We start from the raw sequence: 27,463 nt of genomic DNA on the forward strand, positions 1-27,463 counted from the left end.
CCATAGTTGGCACCCGTCACAAACACGTGCAAAGGCAAGAAAATTGTGCACCTTAAAAACACGCAACAAGACACGTGATCGTATGGTACAAGTAAAAATTAGTGACATGCATCCAAAATCACTGGTCACTTGTGCCACAAATTTGAAAATTTGTCTGCCAAAAAACTATTTTTAAAACTTTACTGAGGCCCTAAAATTTGTGCCCCTGATCAAACAACTTTTGCGCAAGAGTAATGTGACGTTCTTTGCTCGACATAAAGGGAAAGTTGAACTAATTCGTCTTGTCATGCAGTCTATTGGAGATGGGTTTTTACACTCAGAAGCTTGATCTAAGAATGAAACAGATGAAACGGTGTCACAGGTGGTTTGAATTTCAAGTTCAGGTGGGTCAATCAGTGGAAGTGAACTGGCCATTTGACCGTTATTGAACAATGTCAAATTATGATTAATGTTAAGTTTAAGTTAAACTACTTGGTCGTATTTTTAATTTCCAAAATGAGCAGAAATACCGATTCAAATGCAAAAAGAAACAGATCTCCAAGAAGGGGAGAACAATTCGTGCCCATGGGGATGCCTACATTTACTTCTTGCCTAAATGTCTTATTCCCACATTTCACAAGGAAATAGAAAATAAAAAGATTAAAAGAAAATATATCATAATTGGTAGATTATTTGAACGTATCTACCTCAAAACAAAATTTTAGTAAACTTAATACACTCATATTCTCAGGTGGCAATATGTGCGACATCATGTTGCAGGTTCTCCGTTTCGGAGATGACAAACCTGGTAACCTGCAAATAGGTGCAATAGTCCGTGGAAAAGGTCTTTTATGTAGCAACTAAATTCAACATTTTCTTTCTTTTAATAGGAACATAAATAGTTAATGTAAATTCCTTATGCTTGATGTTCGTCACCATGACATACATGTATGCTTCTTTTTTCTCTGTGATGCATAACAGAACTCAGATACATCAGATCGTGGATTGACATACATGTATGCTTCTTTTTTCTAACAGAACTCAGATATATCAGATCTTGGATGTTCTACATTTGTAAAAGACACACATGGGTCTCATGCAGTTGGACTGTTGTGTGTTAAGGTTTTGAAAATTATGATTAAGCCAACTGAGCTCAGGCACACTTACATTTATATTTACAATTTCGTTTCATTTTGTCAGGTTCTCCCCGACTTGATGAGACAGTGCCCCACCAACTTAAGTATGCCGCTATACTGGGTGGTAACGTGAATGTGTCTGTGTCAGTCCTGGCCTACCCCCTTCCTAAATTCACCTGGAGTAGAACCACCAGCACCAGCCAGGACCTCACTGGTTCCTCCAGCCCGGTCTCAGACATCTCAGTCACTGCCAGACTACATCTTACTAACCTCCAACAGCAGGACTTCGGGGACTATCGGCTAACTGTGGACAATGGCGTAGGCAAGGGACTGTTTTACACAGTCAGGATAGTGTCTGAAGGTGAGATAATCTTCTCGTAACTGTACACCAATAAGAATAATTATGTTTTTAGATGTCATATTAGTAGTAAGTATGTATATTCTAGGATATCACCAGTCGTTGACAAATGTTAAAAACTCCTCCGTGTGAGATCCTCTCTGCATTGTCTTATTTTTTTAAATCGTTCCGTCCACATTTTGTTTCTTTCTTTATTATTCAATGTTTTGTCGTTTGGTTGGACGGTTGGTTGTTTGGATGGTTGGATGGCTGCTTAGTTGGTTGACTGGCTGCTGTGCTGCTTTCTAACTTATTTGAGTAGTTCGTTGCATTGCTTGCTTGATTACATATTTGCTTATTGTTATTTGTATGTATCCTATTTCTATTCATCATATCACGATGTCCTGCTGATATTTTAATCTGATTGATGTAAATTAGACTGCTAGGTTCTGCTGAGACACCACCACTTTACCGCTCTCGGCAATGAGAAGCATCGTCACAATGTTTATCATGGCAACTTTGGACATGGAGAACACATGCAGACGTTCCTGGTTGAGCATGTCCAGTTTACTCCAAGAACATGAACAGACTACACTACATACAGGACATTGGCAGGGTGATGGTTGTGAAAGTGATAGGTTTGACCCGAGGATATAATCACCCAATATGACTACACAGAAACAGCAACTATACCAAAAATACAGCCTATAGCAATGTTGGTCACATGGGCTGCTTGCGATACTTGTGACTATAGTAGGATCTATACAACCCTAATTTTTCCGCTTCAGAAATCACTAGTTTATTATTTATATGTGTCCACTTGTAAAATAAAATAGGAACACTATCGACATGAATACGTGGTGCTAAAACCAAGTTGTTTCAGATTCTATTCAATATTTGCGTTTTGTATAGTTACGTATGAGGGTTAAAATCCCCTTTTGTCCCCTGTCTGGCTAAATAAAGGCAACAAAACAGTGTCAATGAAGAATGACAAAACATGTAAAGTGACATGAGCCAAACTTCCATAATGAATTCATAAACATGTAGATCATCAAGATTTTGTTATATATATTTGTGATATATTTTCGTTACAAATACATTCATTCAGGCGTGAACAATAGTAGTGCTTTTGGAAAATGAAATTGCATCATTACTTAAGAACATTGACCTCAGGCGGTTACTTGTTTTTAACATGTCTTTATATCCGTTTAGATGTTCCCGATTCCCCAGACAGTGGAGCTGCATGGACTGGAATAAGAGCACAGGCTGACGCAGGCACCCAGAGACTTGAGTTTTACTCACAGTAGGGATTCGTATGATAATAGTATACAGAAAAAGCATTCATATCTGTATCTACCAAGCAGCTGTGAAATATAATGATAAACCTATGCTTAGAATGTACTCAGTAATTCATTAATTCATAAAGACAGTATGATTAAGTGCACTGATGACGTGCTACAAATACCGTAACACATCTGATCACTCCATTGTAGCAGTGGACAAACAGAAGAATCCGCCGTTCGAGAGGTTTCGTCATATGACAGTTTCTAGAAGAATGGCTCTGGAGTGAGATGCGGGCTATTCAAGGTCTTCTACGACCACGACTGCGTCTGTAGCGCTTGTCCGGGCGGGCTACCTATCTGAAAACTCCGACTTCCTACCAGCTTCCATCACTGTTTCCAGATTTAAGAACGAGGCACGTAAGTCTTTCAAGACATTTAGTGACAAATTCTGGACATTCCTGAGAGCATTGACATTAATTATTGGTCTTGTTACTTATTGCTATTGCCACATATTTGACCCATTGCACTACCATTTATGACTGGAAACTTAAAATTGTGTGTGTAAATATAATTTGTTAATTATTCATTGATATTTTGTGTCTATTTACTGATTCCAAGTTCTGTATATTCCGATTTCTTGGTTAACCGTTTAATTTTGAAATTATCCCTTACAATGGCCAAATTGTAAACATCGCCACAATTAATTGGATTATGGGCCCGTGAAGATTCCGGGGTAGGTCGTCAGCAACCCATGCTTGCCGTAAAAGGCGACTATGCTTGTGGTAAAAGGCGACTAACGGGATCGGGTGGTCAGGCTCGCTGACTTGGTTGATGCATGTCATCGATCCCAATTGCGTGGATCGATGCTCATGATGTCAATCACTGGATTGTCTGGTCTGACTCGATTATTTTACAGACCGCCGTCATATAGCTGGAATGTTGCTGAGTGCGGCGTTAAATCAACCAACCAACCAACTAATTGGATTATGTCCCTTTTGGCGTGCCAAGATCCAGATCATGTTAACAAAAATACACGTCATTTTCCCAAAATATATGTTCATCATTTTGATGACTGATCCCATATTTCCGACTTTATGTGTAAATGTGTTTTAATACAGAAACACAACAGGAATTATATATTTGAAGATATGGTATCATGGGATGTAAACCCTTAGGTATGTAAACCAGTTGTTAAGTTTTAGGTGTGTTTGATAATCGCATCTTTTAGTTGCATACTCATTTGGTTGCATCTTTGTTTCATTTCAGCCCAGCAGTCGATACTGAACAGTGGGTAGTCACACAAACAACATCACTCACAGTTGAAGATGTATGAGAATACTGAAAATTTATTATAATTTAGCCATTAGCCCATGGTATTCCATTTCCTTATTAATGTGTAAAGAAGAGGTAGGATATATTTTAAAAAAGGGGATAAATAATTATAAAGTCGAGCTTCCCTCTACCAAAACAGTTGTACTCAGACTAAAAGGAAAATCAGATGAACAGATTGCTTACATTATGTCCACTGTCATTCTTGCGAATAAAGTGTCTATTCAGTTTGGTGCTAAAACATGATTGTATTCGTTTTTGTTTCGTTGAAGCCAATAAAACAAAATTTACTAAACCTAGAGTTATAATTACACCTTTCAGAAACACAAAATCACCCACAAGAGGTTAATATTCGAACTACGATAAAACAGGGAATACTAGATCCATAATGACAATGCATATTCATCGTCTCTTGTCTACTAGATTGTGGTTAGATGTCGCATTGTTTTAGCAAAATTTAAATATTTGCAACTGATGTCGGGCTATATCAAGTACATACAGTCCATGTTTATTTTAAACATCATTTAGAAATACAACAAAATCAAATATCAGACAGTGTTTAACTTGCTTTCGAGACAGTTATGCTGAGACTTTAACAGAAATTACTTCACCAAAAGACCCGTGAAAATCCGGGGTAGAATAGGTCTTCAACAACCCACATTTGCCTTAAAAGGCGACTATGCTTGTCGTAAAAGGTGACTAACGGGGTCGGGTGGTCAGGCTCCTGACTTGGTTGAAGCATGTCATGGATCCCGATTGTGTGGACCGATGCTCATGATATCTAACCCTGGATTGTCTGGTCTAGACTCGATTATTTACAGACCGCCGTATCCAAACGAAAGTCAGAATGTTCAACTACTTTTATGTTGTATTGGCCTGGTGTGTTTCAGAAATATTCGTGAAAGGTAAGACATATTCCCTAATTAGTCAACTCGTTCCTGTTAACATTTTCTTGTTTTTGAAAGGCCCTGACAACATAAACATTGGTTAAAGAACTTTCTGTAGAATGGGCGAGTTTGATGAAACGCCGCTTTGAACAGTATTTCTGTTATATCACGGAGTGTCAGATTAATGTTCCTTATTCTTCTGGTCAATGGGGCTATCATATTTGCTCAATTGATAAAAAATATTCAAAAACCGACACACGATAACATTTCCAGATATATATGTCAGAGAATATGACATTAAATCACTCTCTCCCATACAGCCATATCTCTTCATGAAAACATTTACAGTCTGTCATTCTCTCTACTGGTGGTTGGCATTGAGTCCAAACAGGATGATAAATGTTCACTGTTTCATACACTGCAGCAAACATTGAAACACAAGGTAGACATTAGCGGTTGTGCCTATCCTCCGTAGTTCTGCATTAGCATGCAGCTGACACATTATTAAGCCGTTCTTATTGATGATCTCACTGACAAACTTTAGAAGACTGATATCAGTGAGTGAGTATATACTGGCGGGGGACATGATACAAATCAGTGACTCGCACATTGTACCCAGGTCTCACTCTATGAGTATGCTGTTCTCTTTCTGAGCGACTTACGTTGATTGTAAACTACTTCATACGAACAATAAACGACAATATGTATATTTGTAGTCCATACATTATATGTAGTTTCTCTCGTTGAACTACAGTATGATAAACTAGAGTTTATCAAGCACTGAATAGAATGTCATGTCATTCACTTTCACAGTGATTAATTTGATTGACATGCTGGTATTAAACACCAGGTGTTGCATTGATCTGATACTTCAACAGCTGCAGTCAATGTTACACCCTAGCGTCTGACGACATGTGTTTTATTCTGCACAGCCACACCCGGTCAGTCTTCAGGGTAAATGGGCTACTAAGTAACATCACTGAACATATGCATGCATTGAACAGAACTGGAGCGTTTAGGCGAGCTGTTAACTACGGAGCACCATCAGGGACACGAACACAATATTTTTATTGTGTGAGCTCGAGCGTGTCAAACGTTATAATGTGTTTGGTTCCAAGGCCGGCGTTAACAAATTTAGTTATTACAGGGTTAGGGGCTGTATTTTAATAATAGTGTCAGCTTGTGAAACCTGAAGGAAACTCTAATGCTGATTGACACTATACTGGCAAATCTGGGGACAGGACATTTCGACAAGTGGTAGGTTTAGGTTAAACATATTTTATTCATCTCGAAAGAATTGCGCACAACTTAGAACGCCCTTTCCCATAGTTACATGTATGATTATTTACAATTAATACATTAAATAGCAGAAAGAAAAGATCAGAAATAGATATCTGTATGCTGAACGTGACTTGGCACATACACACACAAACACACACACACAGAGACACACATACACAGACACACACACACACACACACACTACACAGCGTCCGATTACATCCTCACAGTAACGATAACAAATTTATGTTTTTCTATCTACCGACGGTTGTTGTGGTTGATCGCGTTACGACTGCGAAGAGGAAGTAATATAACAAGTGGCTACTTGTGCAATTCAAACACTACAGCACACAGTCCCCCAGTGACATGTCAGGTACGTGTTTTTGTTATAACGCTGGGTCACAATCTTCAGACGCATATACTACTCAGCTTGTCTGTTGATATACTGCTGTCTGTTGATATACTACTGTCTGTTGATATACTGCTGTCTGTTGATATACTGTTGTCTGTTGATATACTGCTGTCTGTTGATATACTGATGTCTGTTGATATACTGTTGTTTGTTGATATACTGTTGTCTGTTGATATACTGTTGTCTGTTGATATACTGTTGTCTGTTGATATACTGCTGGAAACTGCAGGCAGGATATACACTGTATATCTTATATCACTGTTATGCGGGTCACCGATAGGATTATGTACATTGTACAGTATCTGTTGTATATACGAAACTCATAGATACATAGCTTGTCTGTTGATATACTGCTGGAAACTGCAGGCAGGACATACACTGTATATCTTATATCACTGTTATGCGGGTCACCGATAGGTTTATGTACATTGTACAGTATCTGTTGTATATACGAAACTCATAGATACATAGCTTGTCTGTTGATATACTGTTGTCTGTTGATGTACTGTTGTCTGTTGATATACTGCTGGAAGCTGCAGGCAGGATATACACTGTATATCTTGTATCACTTTTATGTTGGTCACCGATAGGTTAATGTACAGCGTACAGTATCTGCTGTATATACCCAACTTATAGATACATAGGATATTTAAATAATAGGTACCAAGGTGTGAGGAAGGTAACCGGGAGCTTTCAATGTGAGCTGCCAATACAAATTCTCCAATAGCCGTACTATGAGGAATACATCGACAACGTATAAATAGGGATTTTAACGCCGCTTTGAACAGTCAGACAATAATAATTCCTATTTATGTCATAGAGAAGTACTATAGCCGAGAATGCAGTAAAACACCACTTGAATAAATCTGGTATGAGACATGTAAACATAAACAAACTATGGTTTGCTGGAAACAGTCATTTTTATCTAAAAGGTTCAAGATTAGAACGTTCATAGCAATCCAAACACGTGATTTCACGCTCAATACATCACTGATAACGTAACCCGGACAATAGTGTTGACAGTGCAGACGTTATTGTCGACATGATACCATGCATGACTGTTAACACAATGTACATATCGACACATAAATTGGACACACAGGTTTCAATACAGAAACCATATTTTCTCCAAGGTTGTTTTGAAGTTGGATAATAAAACTCTTGTGTGTCTCCTCCTCCAAACGTATGAGGACGACTCACACAGACATGTTATAGTTTCTACTAACATGATATTGCGTCTGGAAAGTAAAGGAGTATATTACATACAAACGCAAGTTTCTCAGAATTATTTGCCTCTCCTGTAACAGATAGTTTCATACAATTTAGTTACGAACAGCAGCATCTACATACTAATAGTTACTTTGTCGCTTTACTACATTTACTTATCACATATACTCATTACTTTTGTTGCTTTTGATTATCAACCATCCCCTGAATTATAACTGAATCATCTTAGACTACATGTCAATGCTGTTGGTGGTGCTATCCATGTGTTCAGGGGAGTGGCTGCACATACGATTAGCATGTCAGACTACATGTCAATGAGTTCCTTGCTGTTGGCGGTGCTACACGTGTGTTCAGGTGAGTGGCTGCACATACAATTAGCATGTCAGACTACATGTCAATGAGTTCCTTGCTGTTGGCGGTGCTACACGTGTGTTCAGGTGAGTGGCTGCACATACAATTAGCATGTCAGACTACATGTCAATGAGTTCCTTGCTGTTGGCGGTGCTATACGTGTGTTCAGGTGAGTGGCTGCACATACGATTAACATGTCAGACTACATAGCAATGAGTTCCTTGCTTATGGCGGTTCTGCACGTGTGTTCAGGTGAGTGGCTGCACATACGATTAGCATGTCAGACTACATGTCAATGAGTTCCTTGCTGTTGGCGGTGCTACACGTGTGTTCAGGTGAGTGGCTGCACATACAATTAGCATGTCAGACTACATGTCAATGAGTTCCTTGCTGTTGGCGGTGCTACACGTGTGTTCAGGTGAGTGGCTGCACATACAATTAGCATGTCAGACTACATATCAATGAGATCCTTGCTTATGGCGGTTCTGCACGTGTGTTCAGGTGAGTGGCTGCACATACGATTAGCATGTCAGACTACATGTCAATGAGTTCCTTGCTGTTGGCGGTGCTACACGTGTGTTCAGGTGAGTGGCTGCACATACAATTAGCATGTCAGACTACATGTCAATGAGTTCCTTGCTGTTGGCGGTGCTACACGTGTGTTCAGGTGAGTGGCTGCACATACAATTAGCATGTCAGACTACATATCAATGAGATCCTTGCTTATGGCGGTGCTACACGTGTGTTCAGGTGAGTGGCTGCACATACAATTAGCATGTCAGACTACATGTCAATGAGTTCCTTGCTGTTGGCGGTGCTACACGTGTGTTCAGGTGAGTGGCTGCACATACGATTAGCATGTCAGACTACATAGCAATGAGTTCCTTGCTGTTGGCGCTGCTACACGTGTGTTCAGGAGAGTGGCTGCACATACGATTAGCATGTCAGAATACATGTCAATGAGTTCCTTGCTGTTGGCGGTGCTACACGTGTGTTCAGGTGAGCGGCTGCACATACGATTAGCATGTCAGACTACATGGCGATGAGTTCCTTGCTGTTGGCGGTGTTACACGTGTGTTCAGGAGAGTGGCTGCACATACGATGAGCATGTCAGACTACATGTCAATGAGTTCCTTGCTGTTGGCGGTGCTACACGTGTGTTCAGGAGAGTGGCTGCACATACGATGAGCATGTCAGACTACATGTCAATGAGTTCCTTGCTGTTGGCGGTGCTACACGTGTGTTCAGGTGAGCGACTGCACATTCGATTAGCATGTCAGACTACATAGCAATGAGTTCCTTGCTGTTGGCGGTGCTACAGATGTGTTCAGGTGAGTGGCTGCACATACAATTAGCATGTCAGACTACATGTCAATGAGTTCCTTCCTGTTGGCGGTGCTACACGTGTGTTCAGGTGAGCGGCTGCACATATGATTGGCATATTGAAACAGTTCCTTAAGCGACTTGGTGGCTTGGCTCGATCCTTTTATTCGTATTCGCCATGCTTGTGGTTTTGACACAGAGGTTCATCCATGGTACAACCAAGAATATGTAGAGGGCGTCATGGAAAATGATAAATATTAAATTCTTTGGAATAGGCCCCTACACAGCCTCAGACCTATCCAGGCCAAATAACCTGATCTTGTCCCTTTGGATAATCCCAATGGAATCATATATATGTCGATGCATTTTCTGTCCCTTTTGACACTAATGAGACTGACAAGATTTAGGAACAAAAATGACAAATTTTCGGACCTCGCTTTCGAAATGTCACACTTGCATCCCAAGTACCAAGTTGTCCGACTCCCCACTGTTCTCGGGGCCTGAGGTTTGGTACCTCCCTATCTGTTGACTGGCATTAGGAGACTACCCGGGGTTGCTTCCAGGAATACAGCCCTTCTGACCATGTTGGTAATGCAGAAGGCTGCAGTGTTGTGGAGTCTTCACATTCTCCGAACTGTTCTGGGTGGGTTCGAATGGGCAGCTTTTCCGAGCTGTCTGGGCTGCATGTAGAGGGGGCAAGGGTCCTGAGCTGATGATGAGCCTAACCAGCCTGACTGTGAACCCTCTTCACTGCATTTATTTATTTAATTAATAATAATGTAATAGAACGTTACGTGTGAAATTAAAATACTGTCTGAAATTGAAATATATCATTAATTGACATTTGCCACAATGTCAAAGTAATTTGGTGCGAGCTAGTAAAAGTATGATTGATGGTAATCATTGCACCTATTAGCCCATGAATCCAATGGTAAAATGTATATGCAGGCATACCCCTTCCATGTTCATGTTCACACCTGAAAGAAGTTATACACCTAGTAACGATGAATCGTCACGCACGCTTTGCTCTGTTCCATGGTTCGTGATGAGTTCAACTCATTTTCATGTGCAACTAATGTTTTGTGATATGCTACCAATATTAAATGAATAACACGTGGATGTGCCTTACTGTGGTTTTGTGGCTACCTACAATTGCTTGTTGTTAGTGAGCATGGTTTTACGCTTTTAGCAATATTTCAGCAATATCGCGGTGGGGGACACAGGGAAATGGGCGTCACACATTGTACCAATGCGGGGAACTGTGTTTTCATGCAAGGGTAGGAGTGAGTGAGTGAATTACATTTCATTGTCGCCCCGGCAATGTTTCATCCGTATACAACGAAGGAGAACAGAGATAATGATAATACTTCAAATAGCAATAATGCACTGGTGGGATCAAAAAGGGATATCCCAAATAGAACAAGAGAGAACCATCATTATACAGATTTGTTTAACATGGATAACAGACTTAACACTGCATCAGTAAAACTTTCCTGTTAATAATAAACAGTGGCTGAATGGTTCATTCTGTCAAAGCCTCAACATAGCACAACTAGTCACTGTCGAAGGGTGTTTAAAAAATCAACAATATTGTTCGTTGCTGCCATTGAACACATTAATGCGAATATAACGCTGTCAAATGCTTGAACACATGTCGGTACCTATCTATGTTTAGACCCAATATATTTAACAACACAAGAAAATAGACAATAATATATAATTTCATTAGTTATTGGTAAAATATATATGATTCCCATGTTGTATGTTGCTTTGACAGAGCATGTTACGAGTCTCGAACCGTTTGCGTTACTGATCATTAAAGGTTATTTCTATTTTCATAAACTTTTCTATTTTTTCTGTGATTAAATAGAAGTATACTGAACTTCTATATTGACGCAATAACTGAGCTGTACTCAATCGGAACTGTGTTTGTATTACTAAACGACGGCATGTCATACACATTTACCATACATCGCCACTGAGTATCTAGACAGATGAGGGTGCAAGTCACCACTCACTATATATAGAGGCGTACATAGGCGTGACAGAACACAACGATCGTGGGTCAGAATCGATATCTGTGTTTATGTTTTTTGGTTTGTCAGCACGTGGGATTCACCGAAGAAATAAACATCAAAGTTGACATGCCATTATGTAATACAAATACTGTGTCTAACACGGCGTTAAACAAACTGTTACTCACTCACTCTAAAACTCTCAATAAACCTGCATTCATATGCCAGAGATTGACACCGCTATATTTAGCCACTACTGAACTAGTTTAAAGCGACTGATAAGCATGTAAACACGACCTTTTATATTACTTCCGTGTTGAGCTACCCGGTCACACACGACGACTGTAGCAACGATGTATGTCTGACAAACTGAGGCCTCATCAGGTATGTGTAAAGTATTCATTTCTAACCTCATCACATGACACCTTATTTGTTTATGTATATTTGTAGCACCATGTCGAACATACATGGCATAACGTATCTGGGAGTAACCTGCAATATCTCTATAGACTCGTGTACTTTGACCTGGCCTCTATTTGTGTATAAATGTTACCAGTGTGTCAGCTATCTGTACGTGGAGGGTTAATTAAAACACAAAGCTTTACAGGTACAGGATTGTCTAGGTCGTCTAAAGGCAATGCAGAGTCTTTCCCCTTTGTCCGTAATACTAAACTTCTAATCCGTTCACACCAGTATGGAAATATGCGCGAGTGCGATGGGAACGCAGGACATACAGATGGACAGTGACATCAGACTTACAGTTTCCAGTTGTTGATGTTTACAGCATGTACAGGACAAATCTCCCCTAAGTGGAAATTTTGTAAATAGTTACTTTATTTCTTTAAGGCGACAGAATTCCTATTGTTTCATTTAACGTCGGAAAGCAGATAGTTTTGATGATATTCAAAATTATCCTCTTACTGATGCCTTGTACCAGTATGTATGTTCATATTATCAGGATGGTTGTCTTTCCTTCAGTCATGGGACCGCCTTTCTTTGGCATGCCAGGATCCAATGATCGTGGCTTCGGAGTCAAGATTCCCATGGTGTGTTCATATATGTATGTGAAATGAAACATTTGTCATGTGAGCGTATATCACACTTTTAATTAATGTTGGTTTAAGTACAGTTGACAATATGATCACAAATTATTCTATCGTGTTTAAGTTTATGAAGTTAATACGCTAATATTCATCTAAATCATCCATCAGCGTTCAGTGTGAAATGCGTGTTTACTGTCACACCGTCTAACACATAAAGGACATTATCACACACATACTTTCATCACTACATAGTCGATATCAGACAGCTGATAAGACAGTAATGTGATCTTTCTCTCACATGCATATCTCTTTGATACCAAATGTATCAATCAGCATCCAAATGACTGATATATTATTTCAGGTCTCACCAAGGTACCAGACAACAAGCATGATGAAAATAGCTGCTACAATTATATTATATGTGATTGCAGGTAACAATTTAGTGTCACCCACATGTGTTATGACAGTATATTTTACTTATTTATATCATAATATTACCCGGCATATTTGAGATAAAAGGAATATATTCTTGTTTAATCATAACAACATGTCACACAGAACATGACGACTTGGCGTATTGTACGTTCAAACCTCATGCTATATGCTACATATCCACATATCTTCTTCCTGCAGGTGTTGTGTCAGGTGCCCCCAGTGCCACTCCAGTGTTGTCTCCAGTGTCTGACACAGCAAGGTTCAGCTGGGACATTCCACAGGGAGGTCTGGGGACAGGTGTCAGTTTCTACACTGTCAGTCCTGCTGGTGCTGCAGTGTTTATAGTGTTTAGTGACGGGACGTTCAACCCACTCCCCGACTACAGAGACAGACTGGTGTACCAGGGGAACAGAGCAGCCAGGAATGTCACCTTCAGCCTCAGCAACATCCAGACATCTGATGCAGGGACATACACGTGTGGGAATGGACAGGCTAGTGCTGTGATACAGAACTGTGGACAGAAGCTTGTTGTCCTGGGTGAGTGGCTACTTAGTTTTGATTTGTTGACGTTTCGTACACATAGTTTAGTCCTCTTTATATTGCATATACATATTCAAATAAAAAATAAACGTGTGTCTTAAATAAGAATGTAATGTAAACATAACCGTCCGTGTGTATGAATTAGGTATAGAATCTCTCAGTTATAAGGACGGCTGTCACACGGGGGTAACAGTATATCCTCCATTGGTGCTTTGTTCTACACTGTTCAATTCATGTCAGCTAATGAGAACCTACTTATGATACATACTAGGTTGCACAAAAATGTGTTTCATGATTCTCCTTTAAATAAAAATACAACCACGAGGATAGTTTGAAAACAAAAGCAACCTTTCATCACTTGACTGTTGTCAGAGCGTGTCCTGATTATGAAATAGACAACTTGGTTTTTAAAATGTAAGAGTTGTTATTCTGTGACAATACCTGTATTCCTTGTCTCTACTATTGGGCACAGTGGGGTAGCCTTATGGTTAAAACCCCCACTTGAAGTCCGGTTTCGATAACCCACATGGGTGCAATGTGTGAAGCCCATTCAGGTATCCCCCGCCGTGATATGTGCCCAAAGCGGAATAAAACAACACTCACTCAAATAATATTAGATGTCGCAGGTAACAAACGATTGTAATGTAGATGAATGTCGCCTGCATGCAAGGCAACACTGGTAAAACACATGTGATGCTAATGTCAGGAGGATATTTACAAACGTAATGATATTTTGAAACGGATCACTTGAAACAGCAAAATATAATCTGGTTGAAAACGCATCGTTCACCCCAAAAAAGAGAAATGGTCACAAGTCGTTAAACCCAAACAAAAACCACCCACCCGATCTCATCCACAGGCTTACCCATTAACGGTAACCAAGTGATTGTCATGAGTGAGTGAACACTATAAATGTGGGAGGACATTTTCTGAACTGTTACCACTCTTGAGAAATCTAAACGACACATGTGCTGCTGACAAAGTCTAACTCGCTTAGATGACACGATTCTGACAGAGAAGTGCATCCTGACTCGAATTAATTACAGACTGTTTATATATTGATGACAGGGGTAAACAGCAAACGGATAGGTAAATAAACAAACAACATTCTTGAGAGTACTGAGCCGAACGCCAGCAGTCACTTGGTTACCTATGCATTTAGTGCATGGTCACGTTCTCAAGGAAAATGTATGTTGTGATATCATGAGTGGTAATATCGAATCTATTTTACGGATTGATTTTCAAAACCCGAGTGTATTCAGAGCAAGCAATCATTATAGTAACTGAATAATGTATATGAATGTGTTTCCTTATGAAACTAAAGAATACACGTGTGTCCTTTTGCAACATTGTCATTACCTCATCACAACCTCGTATCTATATTGTTAGAGGCAGCATGTACAATGACAATATCAACTTATGATTAATTATAGTGAACCGTACAGTTTTCATTTGATTATGTTAACTTGTTCAGTGTAAAATTAGGAATCAATTCACGTCGCATTTCTTTAAATTAATTCAAAATATCAGTTATGGAGGTATTCAATGATCGTAGTTATATCAACCACCAGTATTTTATCCATTACGAAATATATATTTGTATGAACGGGCGGTATCTGGTCGGATGATGTAGAAGGTACATAATGGGTGACTCTATGATATTCTACTCCGGCCATATTCAGCAGTTGGGGTCCTTCTACATGGACCATGTTCAATTCTTAGGCATAGCTATAAGCAAAACACCATAACAAATAAATGTCTGCAGAACTTTGTTCCCTTAAGATCCAATACACTTTAAACCGAAATTGTAGACCCTGCTTATTGTGGACTCGCTTTGGGTAAATGCTTACATTGGTAAGAGTTCATGGTCGTAATGTGCCTCTTTGTGTTTGTACTTGGTATTTTTTTCATAAAAGAAGAGTTGACGTGAATTCGGGAAAGTTGTCTAGTGCATATAGTCGCTACGGTGGTTTGGAGCCCAAATTAAAATACATCTATGACGTCACTCCACTGTTCTAACTGTTGAATATCTGTAACCAATTGACAGTTGAATGTTGAGCTTATGCATTAATTCTAAACACGGGCTTTAAAAATCTACTGAATCACAGGAAATACAAGTGCGCGCACTACGAATATTCGTATAAGGTTTACATATACACATTTTTATAGTAATTTTTTCTTCTATTTATGGACCTATTGTCACTTTAAGACTGTATTTCGCATCTCATTACACAGTAGTTTGTTGATCCTGTATTTTGAGTCATAAATTGAGTAAATAAAGCGACAAAACCCTTTCCATATCCAATAGAAATAGCTGCATAAAGCAGAGTCGATTATGCAGGCATAACTAGACATCCATTACAAATAATGACATTCACTAGCTTCACTTCCTCGAACTATAGCTGTAACGCATGCCAAGTATAATTCTGTTCATGCCTGCAAACAAGGGCACGATGTATTGATAAGACATTACTGAAACACTGCCTTTGAATGATTACATAAATTAAGACTTTACATGCTGATTGGGAAAATCTAATCTGTCCTAATGATGTTTAACTTCTTCAAATACAGATTTCTTGATGTTTGTTGCACGTACATATGCAGAAAATGAATAAAAGAAGTTAAAACTGATTTATTTGTACTGGTAGGATAGACAGCTGATTAAAACTGTATAAAACTTTATGTTACATGTGTCCAGTTGAGCAAGAATATTATTTATTAATTCAAAGACATTATCTAAACTTTTGTTGGGTTAATGTCATGTTACCTCAGTACTTGATGAGGATCACAATTTCAACCCTCATGGCACAACATTTGAACACACAACAGAAAAGGTTTTCAAGGCACATTAAAGATCGTTATTGTATCTTATCTGCTGATTTGATCCAACTCAACATCGTGTCTGATGAAGTCGAGGAATTGTAATCTTGTCAATCAATGATAATTCGTTCTAAAGACTCGTTATTTTGTTCTTGAAAGTATATAACCATATGAGTTAGTCATAACGTTGGTCAACATCAATGTTGAGCATGTAGCCATCGTCGTTGACGTCACACTAGTTCTGTTAGATTCATGAGATGGTTAAATGTGTAAAAGACGCAACCTTCTCACGAATGCTTATCTTTAAGAGTGGATGATAAGACTTCATTGCGGTTCATTATATATATATATATATTTATATATATAGATATATAGATATATATATATATATATATATAAACATATATATATATATATATATATATATATAGAGAGAGAGAGAGAGAGAGAGAGAGAGAGAGAGAGAGAGAGAGAGAGAGAGAGAGAGAGATATTAAGCTGCATACATGTACAAGCTCCTAATTTTACACATGAAGTCTTTTGAAAGGCAAGCCAACCACTCCTGGCCGTCCAGTGTCCACAACTCCTGTCTACAACCAGCAAGTGACCTTGACCTGTAGCTCCACCTCTACCTCTGTCCCAGCTGACTATGGTCTGACCTTGACCTACACCTGGCAGCGTGACAACACTGACATCACAGTTACCTCCCCTGGTTCCCCCTACATCTTCACAGTGAGTTTCCGGGACAGTCACAGCTACAGATGTAGAGCCAGAGAAAGTCAGGGTCCGGAGTCAGATTGGAGCCAGGGGTACAACATGGAGCCTCAGTGTAAGTACTGTAAACACGTTACTTATAAATGTCTCACACTACTGATTTCGGTAAGGTTCAATCATCAATTGTCAATATGAACAGTTACAAAACATACAATAATAAAATACAAATAACTACATTTAGAACTACTTTCATCGACGAAACGGATAGGGAGGGTCAGTGACATTAGCTATTGATATATTGTCTGGCTGTTCGCATGCCGTTGGTAGTTAAGGGATCTACTAAATTAATTTGTTACTCACCCACTGTTACAAATTCATGATTGGTCTACTCCTTGTCATCAGCGGTTTATTCGAATGGAGGCGTCGGTAACACTGTGAAACTGTACACTTCTGCTACTCTTACTCTGATCTACTACTAACTCAAACAGTCGTCCACACTAAACACTTTACTCTCATCACTCACTGAATTGTTGAAATAAATAGTTGAATGCGATGAGTTATTTCACTAGTTTGTTTATATCGAAGGGCTCCCAAATAAATAGATATATGAATATATGTAGTATATACCTCGAAAGAGTGTACAGACTCACTTTTATGAAATGTTATAGCCAACAAGACATGACTCCCCTCACCTACACAGGCTAGATGTTTCCCCTGATGTGTCGTACCTTGGGTTAGGCTATTATGAAGATATTTATAAAGTAACATTTTGTTCAATGTTAAGTTATATATACTAATTATATACCCTTCGGAGATATTACCGTTTAAATAAACAAATAGTTGTATTGCTCGTGGTATTAAAACACCATGTCCGGGCTATTTGTAGTCATCGGCTGATCGTTGGGATAGCGTACACAATGTTTACTCTACATTCAGACCATAACCTACTCAAGAAAGGAACTATTAACATTCACGAAACAAGGCATTCAGTGCATTCATCTCAAAATTCGCTGCATTGTTTACATATATATTTGAATTTGTCGGTTGGATGTTTCAGTCGCCTGTGATCTATTGCATGTACTTGTTATTGCAGTATTACAAGTATTGTTGTTGCAGCATAACGCTTCAGAGCATCACTAATAAAAAATACGTTATATCGAACCATCAACACAACATTCATCATACTTACTTCTTTCAACTTCATTTTGCAAATAAGAGTAGCCCCTAAGGACAAAATGGACAGCTAGAAATGTCAACCGATGCAATCCCCTGTCTTAGTGCACCGTTTTTTTGTGATGCCAAACAATAATTACAATCAATTCCATTGCTAAAAATATCGCTTCTGTGGTCCAGTGGACAAAACGTCCGCCGGAGATCGGAAGACTGTGGGTTCGGTTCCCGGTCGCGTCACACAAAAATACATTAAAAAACAGTACCCTGCCAGGCGCTCGGCATTCAACAAGGACTGGTCGGCTCAGGGCCAGTATACTGTGTCTGAGTGCTCCATCTCAGTTGACCAGCACAACACACTCGGCATTAGTCCGGACAAGTACAATCAGCCAGACACACACAGACACACGTGCATGCACGTCGTTTTATAACTGTTATAGTCCTGGACACGACGCAAACAACATTTCACCTCACCTCATAAACTACCTGCTGACTTGTGTAAAATCGCATGGGCAACATGACAAACGTGACTAACTGACGCGTCGATCGTGTCTCCGGCCCTCCTCTCGCATACACATAACCGAGTTTGATACAATGAGGCTACATTTTCCCGTTGACTGCCAATGTATCTCACTTGGTGATGTTAATGTTAATGATATTATTAACGTTATTACAGAATCGGGATCTTATCATTTCTTACAATCGATCTCGGAGAAAGCTTCGAACTATATATTTCCAGGTTGCACTTCGAGAGCCCATTATCGAATCATCAGCTACGAAGGTTGCATATATATTCACACGGCACCCTTATACCAGGGACGTTTTCTTTTAACTCAGAATTTACAAAGTTTAAGTTATAAATATGTCGCAAAACTCTTCCACGTTAGATACCACTTTCAAACTCGATGCTGCGCGATGGATTCGTTTTGAAACACACTCGTAAGGAAAATAGCAGGGGGATTGACCATTTGCCAGCACCACGTGTGTTTAATTAGATAATTAGATTTTTTGCAAATATTTACAGAAGCAGACCGCTGTCAAGTTTCCCCATACTGTTTAATTTTGTCTCACAGCCTGTCGTCGTGAACAGACACAAAACGTCATAACCATGAACAAATGATGAACAGTGTATGTATTTATCATGCTGAGCAATTATATTTCGATAGCCACACCAAACCGTGGATCGTTTAAACAATCGCTCGTTTATGTACATGCTCCTATTAAAAACATAATGTGTTGTCATACAGTTTTCAAAGTGCGTTTTCTGAATATCATCAACTCATCATTGTTTTCCTCGTGTGTGTTGTTAGAGGTATAATTATATATTGTATCACGGTATCAGTGTCACAGTGGCATGTATTCCAGACGGGCCCTACCAGATCTCCCTGACCCCCTCCACCTCCTCCTACACTGTGCCAGAACACCAGGCTCTTCCATTAATCACGTGCTACGCCCTCTGTAGACCCGGATGTACCTACAGGTGGTTACACTATGGAACAACTGTCAGCAGTGGAGCCACACTCCAGGGACAAGCTGACAGATCTAAGACAGGCTCCTACATATGTCAGCCTTCTAATACACACGGGAGTAGTGTCAGTGTTACAGTCAGTGTTGATGTTCAGTGTAAGTATATAGTCTACACTAATGACAGTGTTACAGTCAGTGTTGATGTTCAGTGTAAGTATATAGTCTACACTGGTGACAGTGTTACAGTCAGTGTTGATGTTCAGTGTAAGTATATAGTCTACACTGGTGACAGTGTTACAGTCAGTGTTGATGTTCAGTGTAAGTATATAGTCTACACTGGTGACAGTGTTACAGTCAGTGTTGATGTTCAGTGTAAGTATATAGTCTACACTGGTGACAGTGTTACAGTCAGTGTTGATGTTCAGTGTAAGTATATAGTCTACACCGGTGACAGTGTTACAGTCAGTGTTGATGTTCAGTGTAAGTATATAGTCTACACTGGTGACAGTGTTACAGTCAGTGTTGATGTCCAGTGTAAGTATATAATCTACACTGGTGAGAGTGTTACAATCAGTGTTGATGTTTTAAATAAGTATATAGTCTACACTGATGACAGTGTTACAGTCAGTGTTGATGTTCAGTGTAAGTATATAGTCTACACTGGTGGCAGTGTTACAGTCAGTGTTGATGTTCAGTGTAATTATACAGTCTACACTGGTGACAGTGTTACAGTCAGTGTTGATGTTCAGTGTAAGTATATAGTCTACATTGGTGACAGTGTTACAGTCAGTGTTGATGTTCAGGTGTAAGTATATAGTCTACACTGGTGACAGTGTTACAGTCAGTGTTGATGTTCAGTGTAAGTATATAGTCTACACTGGTGGCAGTGTTACAGTCAGTGTTGATGTTCAGTGTAAGTATATAGTCTACACTGGTGACAGTGTTACAGTCAGTGTTGATGTTCAGTGTAAGTATATAGTCTACACCGGTGACAGTGTTACAGTCAGTGTTGATGTTCAGTGTAAGTATATAGTCTACACTGGTGACAGTGTTACAGTCAGTGTTGATGTTCAGGTGTAAGTATATAGTCTACACTGGTGACAGTGTTACAGTCAGTGTTGATGTTCAGTGTAAGTATATAGTCTACACTGGTGACAGTGTTACAGTCAGTGTTGATGTTCAGTGTAAGTATATAGTCTACACTGGTGACAGTGTTACAGTCAGTGTTGATGTTCAGTGTAAGTATATAGTCTACACTGGTGACAGTGTTACAGTCGGTGTCTATGTTCAGTGTAAGTATATAGTCTACACTGGTGACAGTGTTACAGTCAGTGTTGATGTTCAGTGTACGTATATAGTCTACACTGGTGACAGTGTTACAGTCAGTGTTGATGTTCAGTGTAAGTATATAGTCTACACTGGTGACAGTGTTACAGTCAGTGTTGATGTTCAGGTGTAAGTATATAGTCTACACTGGTGACAGTGTTACAGTCAGTGTTGATGTTCAGTGTAAGTATATAGTCTACACTGGTGACAGTGTTACAGTCAGTGTTGATGTTCAGTGTAAGTATATAGTCTACACTGGTGACAGTGTTACAGTCAGTGTTGATGTTCAGTGTAAGTATATAGTCTACACTGGTGACAGTGTTACAGTCGGTGTCTATGTTCAGTGTAAGTATATAGTCTACACTGGTGACAGTGTTACAGTCAGTGTTGATGTTCAGTGTAAGTATATAGTCTACATTGGTGACAGTGTTACAGTCAGTGTTGATGTTCAGGTGTAAGTATATAGTCTACACCGGTGACAGTGTTACAGTCAGTGTTGATGTTCAGTGTAAGTATATAGTCTACACTGGTGGCAGTGTTACAGTCAGTGTTGATGTTCAGTGTAAGTATATAGTCTACACTGGTGACAGTGTTACAGTCAGTGTTGATGTTCAGTGTAAGTATATAGTCTACACCGGTGACAGTGTTACAGTCAGTGTTGATGTTCAGTGTAAGTATATAGTCTACACTGATGACAGTGTTACAGTCAGTGTTGATGTTCAGGTGTAAGTATATAGTCTACACTGGTGACAGTGTTACAGTCAGTGTTGATGTTCAGTGTAAGTATATAGTCTACACTGGTGACAGTGTTACAGTCGGTGTTGATGTTCAGGTGTAAGTATATAGTCTACACTGGTGACAGTGTTACAGTCAGTGTTGATGTTCAGTGTAAGTATATAGTCTACACTGGTGACAGTGTAACAGTCAGTGTTGATGTTCAGTGTAAGTATATAGTCTACACTGGTGACAGTGTTACAGTCAGTGTTGATGTTCAGTGTAAGTATATAGTCTACACCGGTGACAGTGTTACAGTCAGTGTTGATGTTCAGTGTAAGTATATAGTCTACACTGGTGACAGTGTTACAGTCAGTGTTGATGTTTTAAATAAGTATATAGTCTACACTGATGACAGTGTTACAGTCAGTGTTGATGATCAGTGTAAGTATGTAGTCTACACCGGTGACAGTGTTACAGTCAGTGTTGATGTTCAGTGTAAGTATATAGTCTACACTGGTGACAGTGTTACAGTCAGTGTTGATGTTCAGTGTAAGTATATAGTCTACACTGGTGCCAGTGTTACAGTCAGGGTTGATGTTCAGTGTAAGTTACGCTGGTGACAGTGTTACAGTCAGTGTTGATGTTCAGTGTAAGTATATAGTCTACACTGGTGACAGTGTTACAGTCAGTATTGATTTTCTGTGTCAGTATATAGTCTACACATCACAATCATTTAACATAGTGTAAAGTAAAAAATACTTGGTTGTGCATTAACTTCATAATTGTAAAGCGAACCATATATTTTCACACTGTAATAATTTCAGATCCTGCCACAGTGAGTATGTTTACTGCCAACTCTCTCGGTGGTTCAGTGACTGTTAACGAGTCGGATCCAGTGACCTTGAGATGCCAGGTTGATAGTAATCCAAGGTCAGTCATCAGGATACTGAATGGAACTGAGGAGTTGACAAGGGCAGATAACTCCCTGACATCAGAATACAGACTCGAGTCAACAGACTGTAGACAAAGAGGGAACTACTCCTGTACTGCCAGTAACAACATCGGGGCACCTGTCAGCCAAGGATTGGAGATGCTGGTCAAATGTAATCTGTTTGGATATTATTTTCGGCTGGTAGTGTTGTGATGATTTCCATTGATGGTTTATGTCACAACTGTGTATATGATAATAACACCCTTGAGTAAATGGCCGGCCTACGGTATGCTTGTATATTTGTGTTATCATGTCTCTTATGTTGATACTGCCCGGCTGAAAAATCAACGAAAGTGTCCTGATGAATAATTCTACATTATCGATAAATTTGGTCTTCATAATATTTTGCCCTCAACGGATATTATTTGTTCCAGAGTCATTACATATGTTGTTTACATTTAACCAGGTGCCTCTCGAATAGATGGGCCAGTTGCCAAGCAACTCAAGTACGCCTCTAGAGTGGGTGGTAACATGAACGTGTAAAAAAACCGCAACAAGACACGTGAACGTATGGTACAAGGAAAAATGAGTGAATTGCATCCAAATTCATTCTGGTCACTTGTGACACAAATTTGGAAATGTGTCTACCATAAAACTATTTTTAAAACTTTACTGAGGCCCTAAAAGTTGTGACCCTGATCAAACAACTTTTGAGCAAGAGTCGTGTGACGTTCTCTGCGCTCGACATAAAGGGAAAGTTGAACTAATTCGTCTTGTTATGCAGTCTATTGGAGATGTTTTTTTCACTCAGAAACTTGATGCATATATCTAAGAATGAAACAGATGAGTCGGTGTCACTGGTGTTTTGTATTTCAAGTCCAGGTGGGTAAATCAGTGGCAGTGAACAGGCTATTTGACCGTTATTCAACAATGTAAGATTCTGATAAATATGAAGTTTAAGTTAAAATACTTGGCCGTACTTTTAACTTTTCAAAATGAGCAGAAAGTCCGATTCAAATGCAAAAAGAAACCGATCACCAAGAAGGGGAGAACAATTCGTGCCAATGGGGATGACTACATTTACTTCTTGCCTAATGTCTTATTCCCACATTTCACAGAGAAATAGAAAATAGATTAATAGGATATATATCACAAATGTTACATTTTGTAAACGTATCTACCTCAGGTTGCAGGTTCTCCGTTTCGGAGATGACACAAACCTGGTAACCTGCAAACAGGTGCAATAGTCCCTGGAAATGTTATTTTGTGTAGCAATTAAATACAACCTTTTCCTTCTTTTAATAGGAACATAAATAGTTAATGTAAATTCCTTATACTTGATGTTGGCCACCATGACATACTTCTTTTTCCCCTGTCATGCATGACCGAACTCAGATATATCAGATCGTGGATGTTCTACATTTGTAAAAGACACAGATGGGGCTCATTCAGTGGGACTGCTGCGTGTTAAGGTTTTGAAAATTATGATTTAGCCAACTGAGCTCACGCACATTTATATTTATATTTACAATTCGTTTCATTTTATCAGGTTCTCCCCGACTTGATGAGACAGTGCCCCACCAACTCAAGTATGGCGCTATACTTGGTGGTAACGTGAATGTGACTGTGTCAGTCCTGGCCTACCCCCGTCCTACATTCATCTGGAGTAGAACCACCAGCATCAGCCAGGACCTCACTGGTTCCTCCAGCCCTGTCTCAGACATCTCAGCCACTGCCAGACTACACCTTACTAACCTCCAACAGCAGGACTTCGGGGACTGTCAGTTAACAGTGGACAATGGCGTGGGCAGGGGACTGTTTTATACAGTCAGGATCGTGTCTGAAGGTGAGTGCGAGATAATTTTCACAGCTCAGCATTTTAGTAAGTCAATACTTACATATTTGCAATTTGTCTTGTTATTTTGTTTCATAGGTATTAGCATACTACTCATATGTTTGATGATATTCATTTTACCAATGAAAATAACAGATTTCACTTGTAATCGTAAGTATACACCAATCAGAATCATTATGTTTTTAGATGAAATAGTTGTAGTTTCTTTGTTTAAGTTTTTCAGATACATTGACTCATTCTCATACATTAATCATTCAGTCCTCATTTTGTTTCCTTCTTTATTGTTCAATGGTTGGTTGGTTGATTAGCTACTGTGTTGCTTTCTAACTTAATTGAGTAGTTCGTTGCATTCATTGCTTGATTACATATTTGCTTGATTTTATTTGAATGTATGTTATTTCTATATTTCTTTTCATGATGTCGAGCATATGGTTTAATCTGATTGATGTACATTTGATTGCTAGGTTCTGCTGAGACACCATCGGTTTACCACTCTCGACAATGCGAACATAATGTTGATCATGGCAACCTTGGACATGGAGAACACTTGCAGACATTCCTGGTTGAGCGTGTCCAGTTTACTTTAAGAACTGCACAACATACCGAATACAGACAGGGTTATGGTTGTGGAAGTGATATGTTTGCCCCGAGAATATAATCACCAAATTATACCACAGCAACTATACCACAAATACAGCCTATGGTCATGTTGGTCATATAGGCTGCTAGGTATACTTGTGACTAAAGTAGGATCAAGGCAACCTAATTATCTCGCTTTTGAAATTACTAGTTTTGTTATTATCTATATGTGTCTACTTGCAACATAGAAGAGAAACACTATGGATATTGATCTGTGATACTAAAACCAAGTTGTTTCTTATTCCATTTCATATTTACGTTTCGTATGGGAACGTTTAAGGGGGGTAGAATATCCTTTTTCCCCGTGTATAGCTAAACAAAAGCAACAAAACAGTTTCACTGAAGAATGACAAAACATGAAAGACTGACGTCTAGATATCAGATGAAAATGATCCCTCTTGACACGAGCCACACTGCCATAATGAATTCATAAACATGTGGATTTTGTCATATCAATACTGATACATTTTCATTACAAATAAATTCATTCAGGCGTGAACAATATTAGTACTATAGGAAAGTGAAATTGCATAAGTACGAACAGGAATCGCCATGTGGCTACTTGTTTTTAAACATGTGTTTATATCCGTTCAGATGCTGCCGATTCCCCAGACAGTGGAACTGCATGGACTGGAATAATAGCATGGACTGCAACAGGCACTCGGAAGCTTGCTTGTACTCACAGTAGGAATTCTTATGATGCTGTTACCCAGAAACAACTTTATATCTGTATCTACCAATCAGCTGTGAAATATCAGGGTGAACCTATGCTTAAAATGTACTGAGTAATTCATTAATTCGTAAAGACAATGTGATTTTTATTTGATAAAGTGCGCTAAAATAAAGTGTTACAAAAACCGTAAACCATATGATCACTAAATTGTAGCAGTAAAGAAACAGAACATACTATGTCGTTCGATTGGCTTCGTGATATGACAGTTTCCAGAAGGCCGGCTCTGCCTATAAAAGAGTGAGACGCGGGCGATTCGAGGTCTTCTACAACCACCCCTGCGTCTGTTGCGCTTGTTCAGACGGGCTACCTTTCTGAGAACTCCAACTTCCTGCCAGCTACCATTACTGTTTCCAGATTTAAGAACGACGCACGTGAGTGTTTTTAAAGACATTTAGTGACAAATTCTGCACATTCGTGAGGGCATTGCCATTTATCATACGTTTTGTTACTAATTGCTACTGCCCCTTATTTGACCAATTGCTCTGCCATTTATGATTGGAAACTTAAAATTGTGTGCGTCAATATAATTTGTTAATTATTCATTGATATTGTGTGTCTATTTCCTGATTTCAAGTTCTGTATATCTCGATTTGGAAATGACCCCTGACAATGGACCAGTTGTATACATCGCCGCAATTAATTTGATTATGTCCCTTTGGCGTGCCAGGATCCAGATCATGTTAACAACAATACACGTGGCGTCATTATCCCTGAATATATGTTCCCATGACCCCGGCTTTATGTATAAATGTGTTTTGATACAGAAACACAACTGGAATTATATATTTGAAGATATGGTATCATGGGATATAAACCCTTAAGTATGTAAACCAGTTATTAAGTTCTGGGTGTGTTTGATAATCGCATCTTCTAGTTGCATACTCATTTGGTTGCAACTTTGTTTCATTTCAGATGGCAACCAAGCCCAGCAGTCGATACTGAATATTTGGTAGTCACACAAACAACATCACTCACAGTTGAAGATGTATGAGAATACCGAAAATTAATTATAATTTATCCATTAACCCATGGTATTACATTTTCCTGATTAATGTGTAAGGAAGAGGTAGGATATATTTTAGAAAAGGGAAAAAAATATTTATAAAGTCGAGCTTCCCTCTACCAAAACAGTTGTACTCAGAGTAAAAGGAAAAACTAGATGAAGTGATTGCTTACATTATGTCCACCGTTCGTCATTCTTGCCAATAAAGTGTCTATTCAGTTTGATGCAAACACATGCTTGTATTAGTTTTTGTATCGTTGAAGCCATTAAAACAGAATTTACTAAACCTAGAGTTATAATTATATCTTTTCAGGAAACACACCCAAAAGAGGTTAATGTTCGAACTACAATAAAACAGAGAATACCAGATCCATAATGACAATGCATATGCATCATCTGTTGTCAGTGGTTAGATGTCGAATTGTTGAGGTTAGATCACAATGATGAAACCCTGTTAACTTCTAACTAGTCCATCGACACTGTATGTCACGACCACTCTGAATGTCAGCTT

General features: G+C 39.1%; 1 protein-coding gene and 1 long non-coding RNA gene across 5 annotated transcripts; both read left to right on the top strand.

Moving 5' to 3' along the window:
* The first annotated feature begins 1,496 nt into the window (after window positions 1-1,496).
* On the top strand, window positions 1,497-4,165 carry LOC124119601. Of its 2 annotated transcripts, XR_006858674.2 has the most exons (3): window positions 1,497-2,755; window positions 2,946-3,152; window positions 4,002-4,165. It is a non-coding gene; the product is annotated as an uncharacterized LOC124119601 (long non-coding RNA). The 2 variants fall into 2 exon arrangements; XR_007218549.1 differs by lacking the exon at window positions 1,497-2,755 and having other exon boundaries at window positions 2,762-3,152.
* A 1,243-nt stretch (window positions 4,166-5,408) lies between these two features.
* On the top strand, window positions 5,409-27,238 carry LOC124126218 (protein turtle homolog B-like). Of its 3 annotated transcripts, XM_048385058.1 has the most exons (11): window positions 5,411-6,605; window positions 12,539-12,606; window positions 12,965-13,034; window positions 13,237-13,575; window positions 16,945-17,226; window positions 19,647-19,904; window positions 22,616-22,894; window positions 24,272-24,568; window positions 25,042-25,900; window positions 26,156-26,320; window positions 26,862-27,238. In XM_048385058.1, exons 1-9 carry the CDS (start codon window positions 6,599-6,601, stop codon window positions 25,233-25,235), a joined length of 1,794 nt encoding a protein of 597 aa, XP_048241015.1. In that variant the 5' UTR covers window positions 5,411-6,598; the 3' UTR covers window positions 25,236-25,900; window positions 26,156-26,320; window positions 26,862-27,238. The 3 variants fall into 3 exon arrangements, with proteins under 3 accessions (XP_048241013.1, XP_048241015.1, XP_048241014.1); XM_048385057.1 differs by having other exon boundaries at window positions 25,042-26,320; XM_048385056.1 differs by lacking the exons at window positions 25,042-25,900; window positions 26,156-26,320; window positions 26,862-27,238 and having other exon boundaries at window positions 5,409-6,605; window positions 24,272-25,012.
* The last annotated feature ends 225 nt before the right edge of the window (window positions 27,239-27,463 follow it).

Source organism: Haliotis rufescens, unplaced genomic scaffold (assembly GCF_023055435.1).
Source record: "Haliotis rufescens isolate VD_foot unplaced genomic scaffold, xgHalRufe1.0.p SCAF_53, whole genome shotgun sequence".
NCBI classification, from domain to species: Eukaryota; Metazoa; Mollusca; class Gastropoda; order Lepetellida; family Haliotidae; genus Haliotis; species Haliotis rufescens.